This window comes from Triturus cristatus, chromosome 3_2 (genome assembly GCF_964204655.1).
Source record: "Triturus cristatus chromosome 3_2, aTriCri1.1, whole genome shotgun sequence".
In the NCBI taxonomy this organism is placed as follows: Eukaryota; Metazoa; Chordata; class Amphibia; order Caudata; family Salamandridae; genus Triturus; species Triturus cristatus.
This window is the reverse complement of record NC_140584.1, coordinates 217173245-217195792: the sequence shown is the minus strand read 5'-3', so window position 1 is coordinate 217195792 and position 22548 is coordinate 217173245. Positions and strand designations below refer to the sequence as shown.

Below are 22548 nucleotides of genomic sequence, written 5' to 3'. Positions count from 1 at the left end.
TAACTACTTGTGTTGTGTCACTTTGTAGTGTTCTTCACTGTGTTACTGTGTATGGTCATAAATGCTTCACACACTGTCTCTGAGATAAGCCTAGCTGCTCGTGCTACGTTACCACAGGGTTGAGCAGGGGTTATCAAAGGGTGTAGTCCGCTTACTCTGACTTAGGAAGTAGGGTCCCTAATTGGACAGTGGCCAACCATTGCCAACTAGAGACCCCCATTTCTAACAAATACCGAAAAAAGTTCCTCCTCAACCATCTCTTGTCTCAGTTATGAAAAGAACAATAAATAAACACATTTCACAATATTTTAAAGGCATTGATCTCTTGAACTACTCTCAATCTGGTTTTCACCCCCTTCACAGCACAGAAACTTCTCTCATTTCAATTACAGTTGACAAAAAATGTACTTAATAGCTGGGACATTACACCACTCACGCATTACTTGACCTGTCAATTGTATTTGATACATCTCATTCCACTGTGAGCAAAGCCTTTTTTGACCTTGGGGATTTGTACTGCAGCAAATAAAATAGATTTTTTCCTTTCTCTGTAGGAGAGCACAGTCAGTCCATCTACTACCTTTCAAATCTAATGTAGTTTCCTTTACTTTGGTGGTTTCCTAATTGATCTTCTACTAGTCCTATGCTGTACAATGTTTACATTATCCTGTTGGCCAAATGTACTCGTTCCTTTGGCCTTGACAACATTTCCTTTACAGATGACATTCTGATCATTATTTCCATACTGAATGATGACATACAGACCCAAACAAATGTTTAAGCTTGCATGAGCTCTGTTGTTTGGGAAATGAACTCTAACCTTATTAAACCTAGTGGAGATAAAACAGAGGTTTTCAGGTTTGGCCGAAAAACAACTCTGCAGTCCAAATCTTGGTGACCAGCAGAATTGGGGATCTCCCAGGCCCCAATTTTCATTGCCATGAATTTGGGTTTAATCTTTAACCAGCAAGAACTGTGTCCCACTCCTTCATTCTCTAGCCTGTAGGGCTGTATTACACTTCTGATAGTCTCTCGGTTGGAGTACGGGAGCTCGCTCAACCTTGGGCTCCCTGATTACCTCTCTCACCACCTTCAAATCATTCAAGACTAATTCTTGGTCACACTGCTCATGCTTCATTGTCTTCACACCTTCTGTGACCTATATTTGCTACCTATAAAGTGTTGTCTCACATCTAAAGCTTTATGATTAGTGCATTAACCAGCCCACAATTCTAGTCCAAGGTTCTTAAACAAAAATTAAAACCTCACCTTCCAAGGAGAGCTCCCAGGTCTCTATAAGCCAAACTTTTATCAGAAGTTCCCTGAAGTATATCCCCCAAATAATTTTTTTGTTTGATAAAGTTATATTTCAAGCAATAAAAGCAGTATTACATAAAATAAAACATACAATAGCAAACCTATTATGGTGATTTCATTACTTTACTATTGTAACTGTTTTTAAACTTACTTTTTAGAGTTATAAGAATTATTTAAAGTGAACATACAGAAATTAGGAAAAGAAAGTAGGAGAAAGTACAGAATAAAAGAAGCAAGATAATAGAATATTTGATTAAAAAAATAACATTATTTAAACAGCTGAGCAATTGGATACAAATATAGTTATAAGGCAACCATGGCAAACCACTACTAAATTACTTTTATTGTCTAATGAGAATTATCTATCCTGTGATTATATGATTCAACCAAGACTGATGTTTTTAAAAGCCTTTCCAACACAAAGTTATTTGCCTGAAAGCAACAACAAGAAACAAGTCCAATAAATTGACATTGCAATCAGAAAAGATTCATGAAATGCAAAACAACGAATGGGAGCATTACATTGCAAAGTTTTGAAGGATTCAGACCATTATATGGTCCAAAATGAAGTTAACACATTTACGTAAAAAACATAACATATGAAGTAATGTGCCATCTTTACTATTACATGACCAACAAATGTTGGAAATATAATTATCCATTTTACAAATATAAAAACCAATAGGAAGGAGGCTAAAAATAAAGATAGAGTAATATTTGTGTAATTAGAAGTTTAAGCAATGTGAGGCACATTTTGCTCCATATTTATAATACAACTGAGTATTCTCAATATACTGATTTTCAGAAAACAAACTGAAAACCCATGTATTCAATTGGTTTTCTGACCCAGTTGGCATTTTGTTTCCCTTTACCCATTTAGTACAAGAATGGCCTTAGGGGTAATCGTTGTGCTTTACAAGACTCATGCCACAACAGCAAAATTGTTTACTTTTACCCTAAGACATCCCCCAGGTGAATGAAAGTCTTGGAGAACTTATGAAATACCAGGGTAACTTGACCTAGAATTACAGATTCCAAAGGTAATTCCTAAATTCTCTGGGGAATCTCAGGATTCAACCAGCAATCCATGTTAATTCTGCACCCCCAGAGTTAATTGGACCCTCACAATTGTTAACTCTGTGGGTGCAGAATTAGCACCAATGTCTCAGGCACACTCATAATTAGGCCCTGAACTGTGATTTGTGCAACGTATTTGGAAATTAATGTGTTGTACATTACTTTTACAGAGTTGACATTAACAGCAAATATACTGCCTTCTCTATATGTTGTAAATGATAAATGTAATAAAACGTCCTGATGTACTGCATAGAGCAAGACTGTCGCTGTCTAACACAGACGGCAAGCATATTATTTGGATAAGTCCCACAATCTATAATACAAAACCTACTGACAAGTAAAGAAAAGTATTCCTTTCTTCAAACATCAGAAAACTTAAATGTAAAAATGTTACACTGCTCCGCAACATGATTACATTTAGAAAACCATAATTTGGAAGACACTATTTTATTGATGCCTATATGCAACTAAACCAATGCACCATGTTTGTGATTTTTAAAGACAAAAGCAATTAATACAAATCCATTAACACTAATGCCATCACCCTATGTTTCACACGTGACTGAAAATGCATTTGTAAATGTAATTAAACTGAGTGTACTATTCATGCTTTTTACTAGGTACACTAACTTTAATGTTATTTATTTACCCACAATGCATGCATCAAATAGTCACTGTGGAATCACAATTGCACCAAGATGGTTTTTGAAAAACAACTTTCCATCTTTCTCATCACTGCAGTCTTGTTTTCTTAAAATGTCTAATAATGCAACTATCCAGTCAGCTGGGGCTACTTTAAAAAGGTCGATGGTGTGTGTTAAGAAATCCACAAGAAGCTCGCCATCTCTGTTGCCCTGGACATAGCATTCTGAAATGTCAATTTCAGATGGTAAATGGTAATATTCATAGTTAATTCTTTGCTCATCTAGAATTGTCCTCACATCCGAAGAAGTGATTAATGAGACCGTATCATCCTTGGCATAATTCTGGCCATGTTTGTTCCATAATGTGTCCCATCCACTGTTTCCTGTGAAGGGGAAAATAAAGTTTATTATACATAGTAAGTCATGTTCTATAAAACAATGTTGAATGCTTGAAGAGAAATTAAAGAGATGCACTGACCAGAAATTTACTTACTCATAATCAGACTCATAGACTGTACTGCTGGTGTGGAAATCCGCAGGATATGACAGACATTGCTAATACTTAAACAAACTATGAGGTCAAAGGAGAATTCTCAGTTTCAGAATGGCTCCTCGCCCCATAGATTTTGCTACAAACCTTCATCAGTGTGACCCTTTTCACTGTAGAGCCTTGCAAGTTCCTGAATACCTTCCCAACGAGGATAAGGGCTGATCCCAAAATGTGAACCCAAGTGACTTCCTGATTTGAAGTATTTATACACCAACCTGGAAAACTATGGCTAACACACCTTTTGTGTCCCACTTCATGTGAAAAAGCAAGATGCAGCTCCATGATCATGTGACATTTTTTTCTGTCATTTTGATGAATTAGGCATTGTTAAGGCGGAGACAGATGGTGGAAAAGTGAGCCACAGATAGTGCTTTTCAGCTCTTCTGCCAGTCCCACATCATGTAGATCCATGGTTGTCTTTTCACCTATGGAGGCAAAAAGTGAGAGGACTAAAGCTGGTTTTGCCATTTTCAATAGCATACTTATCTACTCTCAGTGGGTGACAACAGCAATCATCAGTGTCATGGTTGCACCCAGTGGAGGCAACAGCGGCAGCCATGCCTTCCGAACCCTAGGCAACGAATGCTCCAGTTGGGGCTCAAGAAAATCGAAAGGCTTATGATTTAGCATTTGGAATCAGTCATTCAAGAATGGACAATGGGTGCTTGAGTACCTGTCCAATTGAGCCAGTCTTCCAACCGATGGCATAGCCAATGTTTAGGATTCCCCAGTCAATTCATGCCTCTGTGATGCCATGCAAGGGACCTCAGCAGCAGAAATTGTTGTGATATCAGTGCACCAGCTCCATGAGAAGACCTCAGATTCACCTGAATTTGGAATTAAGGTCACAGACAGGGCCTACATAGAGGGACAAGATGTATTGGGATGACAAAAAAGTATCCAGCAAAGCAGCTTGTTCAGCAACAAATAGAGACACAAATGTTGCACTCAATTCTGATAGAATAGCATTGGTCTCTTCCAGTTCTTTTCAAATTAATTCACCTGAGAAACTAAAGCAATTCACTGATGTTGAAACAGACTCAGAAACCTTCAAAGGAAGCTTGAGTTCCACTGATAAGATAACCACCCTGAATTAAAAAATGATGAGCACATCCTCAAAGGTTCGACTAATGCACACTTGGTATCCCATTCTCTAAGTGCTAGACCATAAACCTAAAATAGGTTTTTAAAAGAGCCTACATACATTTGATGCTTTACGGCTTTTCGGAGGGCAAATTGACACCAGTGACTCTTCTGAAATATAATATATTCTTTATTCTAGACAGGGGTAAAACAGCATTAGATATGCTCAAAGCCAGCGGTGAGCACGGCGGGTGAGGCCTGAGGAGGGTACCCCACCACTGGCTTCGGTGGCCACTGCTGGTCCTTGTCTGAGTGGTGGAGCGCAGGGGTGGGCTGTCCTGAAGCCCCTGGCACGCAGGACGATGCTGCGAGGGACGAGGTGGAGTGCCCTGGGAGAGAGCAGGGGCAGGTCGTCTGAGGCCCGGTGCAGCAGAGACTGGCTGCGGCAAGAGGCAAAAGGCTGCTGGGTGGTAGATACAGGATGGAGGCCTAGAAGTTGGATCCCGGCCAGAGCGGACTGTTGAGAGTGTGCTGATTTCGGCGCTGGGGTCGGAGAGACTGCGGCGGAGGTGCTGCACCTCAGCCTCTGTTCAGCCTAGAGGTAACGATGGAGGTGCACCTGAGCCCGGAGAACTGGTGGGCCACCTGGTGTTTGGAGGTGCCCTGTCCTTGGAGATGCTGGGGGCCACACCACGACCCTGGTAGCAAGAATTTGGGGGGAATCTGTGGAAGACCTGGTGGAGCTCGCCAGCCTCTGGGGTGGAACCTGTAGACGGGGGTGGCGGTGACCCTCCACTGCGCCCACCCTGTTCAGTGAGCTCGTTCAGAGAGCTCGTAGAAGTCTGCGTACTGGATTGCGCAACTGGAGGACCCCAGAGGCAACCCCGCATGGGGTGCCGCCCGGCGACAAAGTGGTGACCCGCTCCTCGGGGTCTCCTGCTGCATACTGAGGGTGAGTGGCACTGCGGGGAGCCCTTCCAGGAGGCAAGATGCCTAAACCCAAGCAGAAGCAGGGAGGGACCCAGCCCGCGACAAGATAGGCTTCTCCGGTAGCGCAGAAGAGTGGCACTAATGAACCGGCAGGCGAAGATGACTCACTCGATTCACACCTCGATTGGGTCAAGGCGGCCATGGCTGATACCAAGAATGCACTCCAGCAGGACATCGGGCAGTATCGGTGGGATTGGGGCTGCTACAAGCAGAACACCGAAAATTGTCAGACAGGGTCCAGGAAACTGAAACCGCACAGGCAGAGGCCCAGCCAGAGCAGAGAGCGCAGGCTGCAAAGCTGGAAGATCTCTTCACCAGGGGGGCAATGATTGAACGGCAGGCAGAGGATGCAGAAGGGCGCGATCGCCGGAACAATATCAGACTCATAGGGATACCGGGGCGAATGGAAGGATCCTCATGCTGGACATTCACTAACAATGGTTGCGATCCGTAGTGTCCCCGGAGCTCCTGTCCCAGTTCTTTGCTTTGGATAGAGCGCATCGAGTGCCGGTGGGCCTCCTGCCCAGGGGGGCTCCCCTAGACTGGTGATGACCAGACTCGTCCATTTCAGGGACCGCGAAGCACTCCTCCGACACTCACGCACCCACGGCCCCTATACCATCGAAAACAGGTAGCACACACCCTAATAGACCCTGAAGGCAGGTATGTGCTGATGCAGGGGAGATTATTTGGCAAGGAGATAGTGGTGGGCAGTATTTACGCCCCCAACCAGGAGCAACACCAGTTCCTTGGGGTACTCTCTGGCCCACTAGCGGAGTTGACCTCTCAAGATGTTGTGCTGGGTGGGGACTATAATTGTGATGTAGAGGTCACCATGGACAGATCCACACCACACCACCGTGGCGCGCTGGCTAACTCCAACGCGAAAGCCCTGGGGACTTGGATGAGGCACTGGGACTTAGTAGATATATGGCGACTGCACCAAGACCGGACAGGGTATTACTCGTTCTACTCCCCTCTGTATCACCTACACACCAGGTTGGATATGTTTCTTTGCTCATCCCACATTAGCACTCAAATGTGCCACTCAGAGTACCTAGGTCGCACACTGTCAGACCATAGCCCCTTGCTCCTGATGCTCTCCCTTACGCCAGATATACCAGCCATTCCGACTTGGCGCCTAGACGTCACTATGCTGGAAGATGCATGTTTTCAGCAAGCGCTGCGGACATGTGTAACTGACTATTTTTGCAACAATCAGGGGATGGCCAGCTCATCGTTGGTGGTATGGGACTCTTTCAAAGTGGTTGTCAGAGGGTACTGTATGGGAGCGACAGTGGGGGCTAGATGAGAGATTGTGAATGAACTCCAACAACTTGAAACAGAGCTTCATGGGCTGGAGGGTGGGCTGGGGCCTTCGGCAGACACTCACATAGAACTCTCACAGGCCAAGAGTGCGTTAAACAAGACATTGGACAGACTGCAGACCTTGGACGGTACAGAATACCGGAAGAAACAACACATAGAGGGCGGGAAGTCAGGCAGGCTACTGGCCCGGCTTATCCAACCAGAAGCCAGAGGGTCTCCAATAACCAGATTGCAGGTTAGCGACGGCAGCACGACTTATTCCCTAAAGTTATAAACACAGTATTCCTACACTATTACGAGTCTCTGTATGAGAGCCCACGACCATACCGGAAACTATGATTTAGGATTACTTAGAGAGTACTCCCTTGCGGTCCATCGATGCTGAGGACAACAAGGCTCTGGAGAGCCCCATTAGTCTGCAAGAGGTTAGAGCAGCAATTAAGGAATTGGCAAAAGGGAAGACCCCTGGCCCGGATGGTCTCCCGGCCGAATTCTATGCGTGACCAGCTCACGCACCACCTTGTGAGGCTCTACACCGACTACCTAGAACAGGGCCACCTGCCTGTATCAACCAGGGAGGGGGTGGTGGTGCCCATTCCTAAGGCTAAATTAGAGACCCCTAAGGTTACGGAGTTCAGGCCTCTGTCCATGCTGAATTTGGACTTCCAAATATTGAGTAAAATATTGGCTGGCAGGCTACTCCCACACATGCGTACTCTAGTCCACACCAACCAGGGTTGACCGGCTTAAAGGTGAACCGCCACAAGACACATGTATTCCCTCTGGACCCTGCAGCCCCCTGCCCACTGGTGCTGCCAGCTGGTACTAGGTGGTCCCCTCGGTCTTTCAGATATCTGGGTATCCAGATATTTCATGATCAGCGTGATCTTCTGGAGGGCAACCTGAACCAGCGCTCCGCTCACTTAAATCGGTTGTGGCTTTCTGGCGCTCCCTCAAGCTTCCGACCATGTCAAGAATAGCGCTCTCTAAAATGGTCATGCTGCCATGCCTACTTTATTTTTTTGCAAATCTGCCAGTGGTCATCCCAAAGACCTGGTTTGTAGAGGTTGATACGCTACTGAGAGACCTGATATGTGATGGAGGCAGCAACAGAGTCTCCCTAGCCACTGCCCAGAGATCTCCAGACAATGGAGGACTGGGAGCCCCGGATTTCGAGGCTTATTATTTGGCCGCCCAGCTGCAGTGGCTGGCCCAGTGGCTCGAGGGGATTGGGCTGGAGACATTAGACTACCCACCTGGTACAGAACTTAAGGGGGAGTTGCTGAACTGGCTAAAAAGCCTAGGCAACTAGACCGGCCCAGGAATGCTCTAGTTATGGTGGCCCTACAGTGTCAGCGAAGGGGCCTCACTCGAGTGCCAGGAGCCACATTGTACTCACCAGATCTTCTCTTGGCTGAATTGCCCAGAGGGGATACTAACGCCTCCTCCTTCACTATGAGCCAACTGAGGGAGTGGGAAAATGTGGGACTGTCAAGAGTGGGGGGCCTGTACCTGGATGGAGCGTTGATCCCACTAGAAGACTTGATTGCCCAGTCCAACCTTCCAAGCAGACAGTTCCTGACCTATTATGGGCTGCAGAAAACCTTTCAATCTCTATGTAGAGAGGAAACACAGGAACCACAAACACATGGCTTACTACACGCCATGACTACACTGGGAACAGCAGGACCTCTCATTAAGTGGCTTTACCGGGCCTTCAGGGGAATGGTCGAGAATACACTACCCACACTGCGCCAAAAATGGGAACTCCTTATAGAATGCACTATCACAGATGTGGAGTGGACACGAGTGATGAGATCACCTAAGACTATTTCCAGAAATGCTAGCTTTAAATATATCCAATTTAATGCCTTACACATGACTTACCTCACCTCGCACAGACTTAATGTAATATGGGGCAATACCGACAAACAATGCCCGCGCTGCACACAGCCGGACGCTGACTTTAAGCACATGGTCGGGAGCTGCCCGCTACTGGTCACATACTGGCAGCATGTTATATAGGCAATGTACACGGTCCTGGAATGCACAATACCCTGTACGATGGAGGCATGTATACTCGGAATATTCCATAGGCCTAAGCACAAGATAATCGGAAACCAATTCATAGACCTAGCCCTGCTGTTAGCTAGGAGACGAGTAGCCCTCAGGTGGAAGTCCCCTATTGGTCCCGGCATACTGCATTGGGAAAAGGATATCACAGCTTGGGCTCGGGCAGAAGAACAAGCACTAATAGATGAAGATAGCAGAGGACTACGACGACGCCCAATAGCCGACCTGTGGTCAAACGGGGATGGGAAAGTAAGGATATAGAAGAAGATGCCCCCTCCCCTGCGGTGTCCCCAACCTTCCCATGTTGATAAACAGCGCTGCTCTATAACACAACCCCCCCATGATGAGAGGGAAAATGTTCGCCCACCAAGAAGACCTCTGGATGGCCGTTGTGACAGCACAGAGGCATAAAGCTAGATTGAGCTGTCAGCTAATGCCAAGATCACTTGCCTGCTATACCTGCACCTGTTTCTAGTATACTGATGCACTTGTTCTATTAAGGTTTATTGTATGTATGGTTTTCTGTTCATGAGAACACTGTTAGAGTATATATGACTGACAATGTTATGCGGCCCAAACCCCGAACCCTGAAATATTGGGGGTAGAAAACGACAGAACTGCTGGATATAGACAGATATGATTAATACCTGCACTACTAAGATGTTATTTTCTTCCTCCCCCTTTGGCATCTGATCTTTGCAGATATGGACTACCCATTTAGAAATGTGCCAAATGTTGCTAGACAAATGTATAACTACAATTTGAACTCAACGTGTAAAACTCAATAAACAAATGTTTAAAAAAAAAAGATATGCTTGAAGCCTGGCCTAACAATGTTTCCATTGGAAAATGGGTGGTCAAAATTACAAATAAGAGAGGCGATCCAAATGTGATTGACTGTAAGAAAGGAGTGCCTAGACTGCAGAGCAAACCGTATATGATGTTGCAAAATCCTAAGAATCTCGGCAGTAAAACCAGTATCACCACAAAAGTGTAAATAGCCTAGTGAGACAGAGACAACCATCTCTGACTGATTTTTACAGCATTTTAATCACCTGATATGAGAATGACTGATTGGGCAATTCTGGATAAACAATCCATTACCGCTCCAGCAACTCAAGTAAAATTCATGATGACGCACAAATAAAAGAACTTTCCTTGGGGACCATCTTTCAACTGATTCAGATACATAGACATTAGCCATTAGCACTCTATATGAAGGCCTAGCCTGATAAGCTGAAGAACTAACAGTTCTTATCCTAGGTGGCCAGAAATATCTGTGCTCTGACTGAGCAGATGTTTGAATCTGAAAAATGCACTGCAGAGACTGAGGAAGAAACAGCACGGATAACTGCGTCAGTTCAAGGGCATGAGTGACAAGTTCAGAAAATCCAATGCAAAAAATTAAGGATCTAGACAAGCAACAGTGAACGGATAATCTTCAGGTGTTTGGTATTCCAGAAGGGCAGGAGGGGAATGATCCCCAGCAATACATTATACAATTATTCCAAAACACATTTCCTGACCTAACTGGCTTGGTTTTTGACTACCAAATTCAATGTGCCATTTGGCTTCATTTGGCTATAAATGTGCATTCTAATTTGCTTACCACTACCAGACAAAGAGCTATTTTGATAAATATTGGTAACTCTTTATTATGACACACAACCTATCTGAAGGCACAACCTACTAATTCAATCCTGCTTAGCACTACATCTTTTTTGGTTGATCTGGTTACTGTCACTTAAATTTTTGTGCATTGATGGCGACTATCCACAATGATAAAACCATTGAGAACAGCAAGGGCACAGGTTTATTTGCAGAAACCCTCCAGACTGAAGATTAAAAGACATGGCCATACCTACTTTTGTACTACAGAAGTGGAAGGTGATAACATTTAGAAACAATGGGAGAAATTAAAAAATGAGTCTTAAAGAAATAGGCATGGAAACTATACTATTGAACAAGAGGTTTATTCATGGCAAACTAAATACTGGCACAGGGAATAATGGTGTATATAATCCGTGGGGGGACGTAGGGATTTTCGCACTAAAAAAGGGAGAGAAGGACAAAACAAGTTTGTATTCTTGTTGACAGAAGGTAAAGAGCAAAAACAAATGTATACGAAGCAAAATGGAGGCTTTTAGCTATGAATTTATGATTACATGGCACCTATAAAGTTAATATGTCCGAATTAATGTGGTTTAAATAGCTCCCTAAAATGACGGCTAGTTAAAGTAAAAAGTAGGATGTACAAACCACACATTTTCTGCTTAGCGGCGACAAATACCATTTATAAAGATTGTACTGCTTTTCACCACTCTAGTTGAATGTACATCACAATAAACATCTATCTGATGAGTGATTTTCTTATCTCTAAGACAGTGTCCAAGATGGCTGCTGACCGATTTGATTCATGGGTCATGGCCCAACCAGAAATGGAGCATGTTCTAAATGGCATATGTGTAATTTATAATAATCTAGATGAGCCTCAGACTATTGACATACTTATTTTAAGATTGAAAGCTTGACCAGGGGAGTTAGTCATACTTAGCAATTTCTGTTGCATATTGGAATAAAAAAGTGACTCTACTCATCATGCCTCATCCTGTCTGTCAAGAGCTTGCAATGTAATACAAGTGTTGATGAAAGTTCATGGTCTTATCAATTTCTGTCAATAGCTGAAAAGAGATGAAACAGTCTACAATTATTACTCCCCTCTCAATAAACATTACTCATATGTCGATTTGGGTCTAGCTCCACATAAAATAGCATTCAATGCTCATATTGAAATCTCCCCTAAAGTGACATAGTATCACTGTCATCTTATTTATTCATCAAGGGAAAGCAGAAATGTAATACCTAATGCTCCCCTTTCCTTGATCTTGAATACAAAAGGGTTTCTACCCACCCTACATGAGCTTCTGACTAATAACATAGATTGTGAACACTCTCAAAGCATATTTCAGGGGTGTTACTATTACATTTTTTTCCATTTGAAGCAGGATACAAAGTAAAAGAGAGGAAAACATTTATTCAAATCTATTGACACTAGAATTGGAACTTGCTAGACTAATATAGAGCCAAGATCCATGAGACTAAATATATTCTTCTGCAAGTGGTTGAATATAAAACAAAAAGTGGCCATTCACTTAGGGTCATTCACTGTGGGAACAAGCTGCTTTTGCCTATAAAGTAAGCAAGGGAGCAGATTATGAATATGGCAAATCATTTGGTAAAGCCATGGCTTATAAAAGTAACGAAAAATTGAATAAAGTCATTACAACTTTCATCAAGTTAGTCAGGAAGGCACTGTCTCTCAGCCAAAGGAGACACCCCAAACAGTTCCTAATCTTTTACCAAACACAATATAGTGTATTTTGTGAAGACTCAGTATGTTCTCCTGACTCAATACTCTTACTCAAAAACTGTTAATAAGCTGAAAATAAATAAAATAAAAACTAGCTTATTAGATGCTGATATCTTTCTAGAAGAAATTAGATCAGCCATACTATCCTTACCATCTGGGAACAATGCTACAATCCAATTGGATTTTTTAAGGCATTTATACATCACTTAGCTCCTATACTTTTGTAACTATCATTGGTATAGAACATGGTTCTGAAATACCATTTCAAGGAACTCAATCAATATTGCAGTTTTTTTAAGACATATGATTGTACTTACCAATTTGGCAAAAATATTTGTAGAAATCTTAGCCGCTCACCTTTTTTCATTATTGAGATACTTGTCAGTTCACAGCAACATGGCTTTATACTTGGACGTGATACTACCATTCACCAAAATTAAGCAATCTCATTGTATGATTCTGCTTTAATTAATTAGTTGGAATGATCCTCCTAGATGCAGAGAAGGATTGTGATAGAGGTTTGTGGCCATTCTTATGGGCAGCCTTGAAGATGATGGGATTCAGTGTGAAATTTTGTTAACCGTGTCCAGGCACTTCACAAAAAACCCAGAGGAAATACCGTTATTACCAGTCTAGTGTCCAAATTATTCCTGATTAACAGAAGCACCTACTAGTGCCCAATGTCCCCTTGGCTGTTTGCAATTTAGCTTGAACTCTATCTACATGGGAAAATGGATAACACTTCAATATCCCCATCATGATCAGTGCGGTCAGAGTTCAAATCACTGCTCATTCTGATGATGTGGCCATATATTCTATTGATGCCATCAAAGCTATTTCTGATATTGAAGGCATTGGCATAGTATCTCAGTAAAAACAGAAAACTATTAAAACAAATATTATTCAGAATTACAAACCAGGGGGCAACATTGGTTCATAACTGATGATGCAATGTGTTCAATGAATATTCAAAATGTGTCATTGGGACCGGTTACAGATTAGTATCATTGGACAATATAATATTCTGAAAATGAATCCATTTTGTTTCATGCAATCCTACTGCTTTTGCAAAATTCTTTTTTTAGGCAACTAGAATTAGCCATTGGCATTTTTATATGGGGTATCAGAAAGCTAGAAGATTGATCCGATTCATGAAGCTAAATCAGAAAAAGTATGGATGGTCCTTACCAAACTTTAAAATGTCCTTCTGGGCATCCTTTGGTTCATGTATATGCTCTCTTCTAATAAAGAGAGGCGATAGAAAAGTGCTGTCTACATAGGAATTTGTCATAGGTACAGAATCCTGTCGTTGTCAGAGTCTAAGGGCCAGATTTATGAACACATTTTCCCATTGACACAGAATGGGTAAAACTGTATGATACATCTGGCCCTAATTACTTTAAATGACTGAAATGTAAGTCAATTCAAGATGCCTGAAAAATATGATGTGTTTGGGGATGTTATCATATATCACTAATGTCAACTCATGCACACAGATTTGGAGCAACACTTTTTCCCTTAGTTTTTTGGTGATTGTACTCATCACAGATGGCATTGAATTGGCCTGTTTTTCTTAGATGGTATTTTCATGTGGTCTCAAGGAAAGGCACCGGACCCTTCTGTGAGAACATGCATTGTCATTGCAGTGATCCACCGGCTCCCTCAACAGCAGCACCCATCCCCACGATCAGGAGTAGGTCTTACCATGCCTATATGTGTACTCAGGTCCCACATTAACTCACCGGCACCCTCCCCAGTTGGATAGTCGGTTATGGGTACAATGCTTGTCACTTAGAGGGAAAGAAAGAAAGTGTGACAAAGACCACCAATGGTCCAATACCAATGACCTTTACTCCTAACGAGGGACATTTGAAATATCTCTATCAAAGAGACTTTAGCTGAACCTGCATGACCTTCATAACTGATTTACTTGTACAAGTACAACACAGAAGTTAGTGAGGATGCACTCCTGGGACTGGAGCTGTTGCTCGGCTCTAACTATGTGGTCTCCATTTTTCCCCACCTTTAGTGGGGATATTGTGTACATCATCAACAAGAATTAGTTCTCTCAGACATATCATGATATGCTTTGTGAGCTAAGCAGAACCCCACCCCTGCTCCTCATGTGTTAAAACTTGCTGACCTTAAGGCTAACCTGTGAGCTTAAGCAAGTTGTAAGAAATTGGGTTACTGGTTGTGGGGGGTGAAACCATTCTCAGGCAGCAACCACAATTCTTGTCAGGGTGAAGCCACAAGCTTGGCAGAGCTGTCAGGCTTAACACTGAGGCAATGTACAGTGTAAAGTATTTATATAGCAATTCAAACAGTAATACAGTGACAATACACCAAAAGAAAGGTTCCACAACAATTTAGAAACATTGAGTAAAATTTGAAAAATAATTTCACACCAAACAACCAAAATCTAATCAGTAGAAATGGAGTTATGAATATTTAAAGATCTTAAGTGAAAATTGCACCAAAAGCCCCAAGGCGCCACTAGTGGCGGTCTGGTTCTGCATGACCTGGAGAAAGTTAAAAGTTAAAGCCAATCGCGTGTCAGATACAGGAACCAGGTTAGTCCAGCTGAAAAATGTACCATCTCAGTCAAGCGTCAAGAGTTCCTCTCATAGAGAAAAGGACGACAAGGAGCCGGAGAGTCTTTTGGGTTGTAGAAGTAGAGCGAAGGGTCGTCCGGGCTTTACAGACTTTCATTGCTGTAGCGCAAAGATTCTGTCGGCATCTCAGACTGTCAGGGCTACATTGGCGGTCGATGCTGTAGAACAACGAGATGACTCACTGGAACTTTGTATTGGTGGCTGGTGCAGTCAGCTGCTTTTTGGTGGGAACAGGCCCATTATCAGTCAAGAAAAGTCAGAAAACTTAAGTGGAGCTCAACAGAGCCACAGCAAAAGTTCAGGACCTAAGAGGTACCACTTAGGAGTCAGGAACTCACTCCAGGAGAGAACAGTAAGGCTCAGGCAGGGCCAGTTGCAGGTCTACTTTTAGGTCAAGGCAGCAGGTTAGCTTGGCAGTTGCAGTGAGTTTCTGCAGCTGATATTTCTAGGCCTGGGTGATGAACTCTGCTCCGTTCGTGGGGGTTTGGTAATTTCCTGCACTCCGCACTCTGTGTAGCTCACGGAGTGCAGAAAACTTCACTCTGTGTAGTGCAGTGGAGATTTGTTTCCCCATTTGCACGCGCTAACGGTAGCTTGGAGAGTCTGAGCTACCGCTCAGGGAGTATTTCTACCAGAGCGGAAGGAAGATATGATTGAATGGCAGTTCACACCATACTCTGCTGCTTGCAGATCTCCCTGAAGTCCGCAAATTCCGCTCAGGCCTAGTTATGTCACTGCTGCTCAGAAAAGGAGGTCAGCTGGCTGTCCCATGCCTAGTGCGAGGGTTGTCTTTGTGCTGGGTGGAGGGATGAAATTCTCTCTTAATAATGGTGATGTGATCTCCATACTTGAACGCCCCTAGTAAAGTGGTACTACATGTGCCCAGTGCCTGTAAATTAAATGCTACTAGTGGGCCAGCAGCACCGATTAGCCCTTTACTTAAGTAGCACTTTAAACATGTCTCAGACCTCTCACTACAGACTGTGTGTGCAGTTTTAGACTGCCATTTCGACCAGGCAAAAAAACCTTTTGTCAGGCTCAAACTTTCCTTTTTAATAATACTTCTCCCCTAGGTTAGGCCCCGGACAACAGAGAGCAGGGTGCAGTGTATTTAAAAAGTAGGACATGTACTTTTAAATTTTACATGTCCTGGTGGTAAAAAACTCTTACATTCATTTTTCAATATTGCTAGGCCTACCTTTCCCATAGGATAACACTGGAGTTAACATGTCTTTTAATAAGGATGTCTTCCAAATGGCAACAGGATAATAGTTCATCTTTGGGATGTCTTTGGAACTGTAATGAAAAGTCCTCTTTTATGGTGAAGTTGGATTATGAATTACAATATTTGAAAGGCCACTTATAGAAAGTTGGTATTTTCCTGCCTTAGCCATTTAGTACTTGGGTCATGAGACTGGGTGTAGTTGTCAGTTGGTCTTTGTGTGTTTCTCTAATACAGCTACATGCAATAGAGAGCTTAGATGTGCCTTGATGGGCCTTCACTTGCAGGTTGGGATGGCAGAGCACTACTTACACCTCAATAGGCTTACAGTCTGATTTAGATCTTGGCTGATGGAATACTCATGATGGGATACTTGCGATACAAACGTGACAGATATCCCGTCCACCGTATTATAAGTGCATTTTATCCTATGGTATCCGGTTATCAGGACTTGGCATTGCCCTCACAGCCCGTAGCCTCATCTGAACCACCTCTGCAAGACACATTCTTGCCACACGCTCTTTCATCACAAGCCCTTCATGGATAGCAGTCTCAACAATGACGCCAGACTCCTCATCGCTGTCACGTAGCTACTTGGAACCCATGCATCTCCCAGGCTGCGTGACACATCCTCTATGCCAGACTTCAAAATGCAAGCGCCTCATTGAGGGGCTCCTCGATGATGATGTAGGACCTTGCATCGCACTCTTGCAGCTCCTCTGAACCGACTCATCAACATTAGCTGCGCAACTCATCCTCGACGTGGGACTTCGCAATGCTCCGCAACCAGGCTTTAAGGTACACTTTTATAACATTTTAATGCATGCCAGGCCCTTTACTATCAGAGTTGCATAAAAAGTGGCAAGAAATGTCACAGATTAAATACACTGCCATGGAATGAAAATAAATAATCATAATCTTGATCGGGGGATGTGAGTAAGGAATCTGGAATTACATTTTCTTCCATATAATAATTCAGGATTGGTACTGGACCCAACAAAAACTGTTTACAGTCAGCCTACTTCTCTGCATGAAGTATTGGAGATGTGTCCAGGTGGGGTGTGATATAGTGCATGTTCTCAATTGTTGCTCAAACATATTTGGACTGTGGCTTTGACTAGGGGATACTCTCAACAAAACCCTTGATATCCCACTACCCCTAATGCAAAAATTGATCATGTTGCATGACATGACTGACTTCTCTTCTTTAACAAACCATAAACAACATTTACTCTCCACAGAGATCACCATGGCCAAGATATCTATTCTATGCCACAGACGAATTACCACATCACACCACATGCTCATGATGAGTGGATAACTGAAAGGTATACAACTGCGTCATAGTAGAGGCTCATATACAAATTACAGGACAGTTAGGACGTTAATCTTCAATCTGTTCACCATTTCTCAATGATAACTCATAGATCGACAGATAGGGTAGGAACTTACCTAGAACTTCTTTTTGGATACTCCCTGCCCCCTCCCCTACCCCCTCACCTCATTCACCATCTTTCCCCCCCAAGCAACTTATTCTTAGCACTATCACACATATCATGTCTAATGACCACACAGCTGGAACACTGTCTATTGCTCCCTACCTCACCCACTAATGCCATGCCCATGTATGCAAACAGCACACTTTGGGGTATATTCGCAAGAACATGTGCTAAACATCACCAAAAAATGCTAACGCAACTACACATGGCAGCCCATCGCGGGAAAATAACCCTGTGTCAACGCGGAATTCACAACATGGTGGTAGCATGCGATAGTCCGCTAGAAACTCGGCCAATGTCCGCAATACAACCACCCTGACAGATATAAAAACACAAACCACAACACCAGAAAATGTGCGATGAGCCCATTCGCGATGAGGAAAGCAGGAATAAGCACAATCAGGACCAGGAACCACACGGTAGGCTGGAATAAGCACAAGAAAAGCCTGATAAAGTAAGACAGACCAAACAGGAAACAACAGCCAACCACAATGGAGGCAACCTGAGCCAGCAGAAAACCCCACCAAACCCATTGGCAACAAAACATTGTACATGGCAGGCGATCTTGGACAAGATGAATGCAGCCTGAGAGCGGAGGAGGACAATGGCAGAAAACCAGAACTCCAGCAATGATGCGAAAGGCACAAACAAGCAGAAACATGCCAACAACAAGAAGGCAGCAATGCACACCGGAGGTGGGAGTCCAGCGCCACACCAGGAGCTGGATGGCATGGAGGAAATGGTGTCCACCACATCAGTCTAGAGATGGTGGCAGGACTCTGGGACCAGAAACTGCTCCAAACAACAGCAACAGGGAGAGGATGCAGCAGGGACTGGGGGACAGGGGGAGATGGGCACAATGGCACACATGCACAACTAAGCACAGCACAACTGCAAACAAACCATGCCCAAGAGTAACAACACCAACCAGGAGCACAAGTCACACAACCCGGCAATGTCACACCACTGAACAAGCACATCAGTGAAGACAACACCGCCTGAAAGGGAGAAGGGTGAGCCAAATCAGAGCTGAAGGGACACCTCACACACACAATGCAGCACACTCACATAGGATGCAGAGCACCCCAATATGGAAAACAATGTGGTACAAACACCAACTTGTGCACAAGCAAACACAGGACACAAGTGCACCCGCCTGTGACCTGTAAACGGCCATACGCATCTGGCAAAGCACGAAACAGGGACATGATAATGCACAAGTACAAACACACAGCCCTGATGGGGTAACAATGCACGTATGGCAGGGAGCCAGAGAGTCCCTGACACACACATTGGCATACAAATCAAGACACAACACATTTGGAGACAAGTTAAAGTGTGGAAACTTTATCGACAAGTGTGAGTCAGTACAGCCGAGAGAAGTGCCATGATATGCAGACAAATGCAGCCGCATGTCTGAATGAGGAACGCAGGAAAGCGCCCTTGTCCACCTCGGGGGAGTCCCTCACCAACACAAGTCAGTGCCAACCCACGTTGGTTGTCCGCGCCTGTAACATGAGTCCTGGCTAATGCAGCCATGTCCACTGTCATCTTGGGCCATGTGACCATATCCATAACAAGCAACTATGTGTTGGGACACGTGCAATGGCTCACATCCAGTTGTGGCTGCAGGTACCTTGTCACTCGTCCATGAAAGTGATTGCAGCTGCGTAGGCCAACATCTCCAATAAGCGATCGCCACCCACCACATCTGACATGTCATCGACGTAATCCATCAGCTGACCCGGACAGATGTGCTGACTCCAACCACTGGACCCAATGTGCACCAAAGCCCAATCGGGTAGTGGCTCAATGTGCTCACTGCACATGACGACTCGTGCAATCTCCCAGGTCCAGTTTCCAGCCTGCATGCCAAACATACATGCATGCCATAAGCAGTCATCCTGGTGACACTCCTGGTCGTGGTGCAACAGGGGCGCACACGCAGGTCGTAATCCAGGTCATCTCCTGTTACGTTGGAGAGGCAGACATCCATGGACCACTCGAATATGCACGAGTGACAATGCAATACAGGCTGCACGCAGGTGACGTGGGCAAGGCGGAAGCTCAGCCAGTAACTGATCCGCAGCACTGCCAACGGCAGTGCCCCCAGTACATGCAGCAGACGTGCACGGTACAGCTCCACGTGACTGGAGTCGAGCATGTGTCCGGGATGGTCTGCTATTGCATCAGTGGCTCTGCTTGATGCGACACTGGCTTGCCCTGAGACAGTCCTGTGGATGAAATCGCACAGCTTGGTGCAATGAGCAGTGTCTGTGTGCAATGGGTGCAGGCCTTGGGTGGGGTGGGAGTACGTGTGAAAGACATTTCACGCACGCCAACTACGACCAAATACTAATGCGTGTGGGATGTGTACACGTTGGTCTCACGTCGGGCAGTGCGTAGTGTGGGAGCCGCAAGCAAATGCTATTGTATCTGTCAGGGGGCACTGGGCACATGCAAGTTCCTGCTCGGAGCTGCAGATGTGCTAACGCCTGATAGTACAGACAAAGGACATTTCATCCCTACAGTAACTTCACCAGCTGCATGCATACAGGAGACGTACAGAGGCCGGTCGTGGTTGTGGTGGAACATCTGCCACCCTGGGACTCATGGATGATATGCCCAGCATGATGCACATGAGTGGACTCACTGTGTGTCACGCTGCCACACAGCTGCTCCTCCCTGCCACGGACACCCACACTTGTGTGTGCTGCACGGTTGCAACACATGCACTCCTACTGGACACTATTCTAATGCCTGTCCACGCATGTCCAGCACCATGCCAACTACACCGTGATGCTGGCCTTCGAAGGTGTGTGCCCACTTGGGTATAGGCCAATGGTCCGGACAGAGCGGACACAGGTGTTCAGCCCATGGCTGGCTGGGATCGCGTTGCGAATGAGGCCAGGCAACAGATTCATGCATCCGCAAGACTGATACACATAACACCTGGCATGCATGTGCCACGACCCCAAGCTTTCTTGCGCTCCTACATGTCCCAGTACCTGCGGTCCCGCCCTCCTGGTACATGCCACATTGCAACATCTTGTACTGTGGCCCTGGTGGCGACAACACCCCAGTTCTGTGACCTCAGCAGCCTCCGCAGGCCAGCGCTGACCCCCGACGCTGGCCCACATTACTCCTTCCTCATTCAGATACTACACCGGCGTCCACTTTGGCCCAGAAGATCCCCTTTAGCCCAGGGGTCTGGTGCTGTGGCCGCTGCCCCGGCTTTGGGGTCACTGCCATTCAGGACTCATGACACAGTTTCACATAGGGGACCTTCTGGGCCAAAGTGGACGCCGGTGTAGTATCTGAATGAGGAAGGAGTAATGTGGGCCAGCGTCGGGGGGCCAGCGCTGGCATGTGGAGGCTGCTGAGGTGGGCCCTCCTTGACACACGCCGGTGTCGGCCGGTGATCATTGGGGCCTGGCTGCGCAGGGGCGGGCCTGACGGGTTCGTGGTCCAGTGGGCCAGGGTACGGCATGCGCACAGGATCGCAGGCAACTCCGCTCAAGAGGACGGCGTCGGCCTCGTGGCATGGTGAGAGGCACCACCCAGGCAGAGACATTGGGCTTTCCAGAAGAGGATCACGCCCATGGCTACGTGCTATTTATTCACACCCTACGCTAGCCTGGCACACACCGGGCCATCCCACTCCGCTCACCCTTACGGGGGGACGTAACAGGCAACAATTCCGCGAACTCCCCCACTGGCCGGGTTGACATTGTTGCGTCCACTGTACACTACATTCCATACACCAGAGGTACATGTCGCCATGGATATGGGTGTGTTCTGCATACTGTGGTCTGTCCAGCACATCTCCGCCACTCTTGGCATTGTGTACTTTCCCAATCATGGTTCTCCTGCCTCCTTCACACATGCCTCGTTGCCACCTCTCCCCACATTCGGCTAGTGTGTGGCTGAGGTGCAATACCGTTGATGGCTCATGTTCATGGCTTGCCCAGGTTACCATTGTGAGTTCTTCTGTCGTGTCTGGTAGGTGGGCATGTTGTTTTGCATGTTGGTTTTGATTTTGTGACGTATGCATTGCCAGAGTTGTGAGTTGCATGGTTGTGGAGTTGAGGTGAGTGGGTTGTTCATTTGGAACTTGCCGAGGGGCTGTGCATATCCCTTGGTGCCATCCTGGGAACACGGGTTGCTGATGGACTGTCGGAGTATGGAGGAATCATGCACACTGGCTGGGTATTTGGAGGCGACATTGGTGGAGGTTTCACGGTGTTCGGTTGTTGCCTGCACATTGATGTGAGACATGTGCTTTCTGTTGTGGTGATTGTGTGCTGTGTTGGCAGGGGGCACAGGTATGAAATGTGTGCTGTGGATTGCCCCCAAAACGTGCATGCATCCAGCTATGGTGTATGGTCCTTGCTTGGTGTCCAGCGGATCCTGCGCATTGTGTTGGACGTATAGGGACTGGGGTACCAGGGTGACGGTGATGTCCAGGACAGGGTTGAGGGACTTGGATCTGGCTTGCTGTGTGACACCGCCGACTCTGGCAGGTGTTGGTTGGGGTGCTCCAGGGGCCAACAGGTGCAGCACAGCCAGCAGCTTTGTGTGGGGTGGGATGTTGGTTGTCCGCTGTGTTAGTGCCGTCCGCCTGTTGGGCATTGTTGGTCAGGATGCGTATGATGGTTCTCCTTTTGAGCCTGTAGTGGGCAATGACATTGTCAAGTGTTGGGTCTGTGTGGCTGGTGCGTTTCCTGGGGGTCCGTTGTCTTTGTCTGCGCTGCCTCCGTGGTGGCCCGGGGGGTGTTC

At 45.5% G+C, this 22548-nt stretch overlaps 1 protein-coding gene across 2 annotated transcripts in view; it reads right to left on the bottom strand.

Annotated features, from left to right (window-relative positions):
• Nucleotides 1-1429: 1429 nt before the first annotated feature.
• Nucleotides 1430-22548, bottom strand: part of LOC146857043 (histamine N-methyltransferase A-like) — a 300289-nt gene continuing 279170 nt past the window's right edge. For both annotated transcript variants that reach the window (XM_085647536.1, XM_085647537.1), the window contains one exon: nt 1430-3421. In XM_085647536.1, coding sequence (XP_085503662.1) covers nt 3066-3421 — 356 coding nt within the window. In that variant the 3' untranslated portion in view covers nt 1430-3065. The remainder of the gene's footprint in view (nt 3422-22548) is intronic.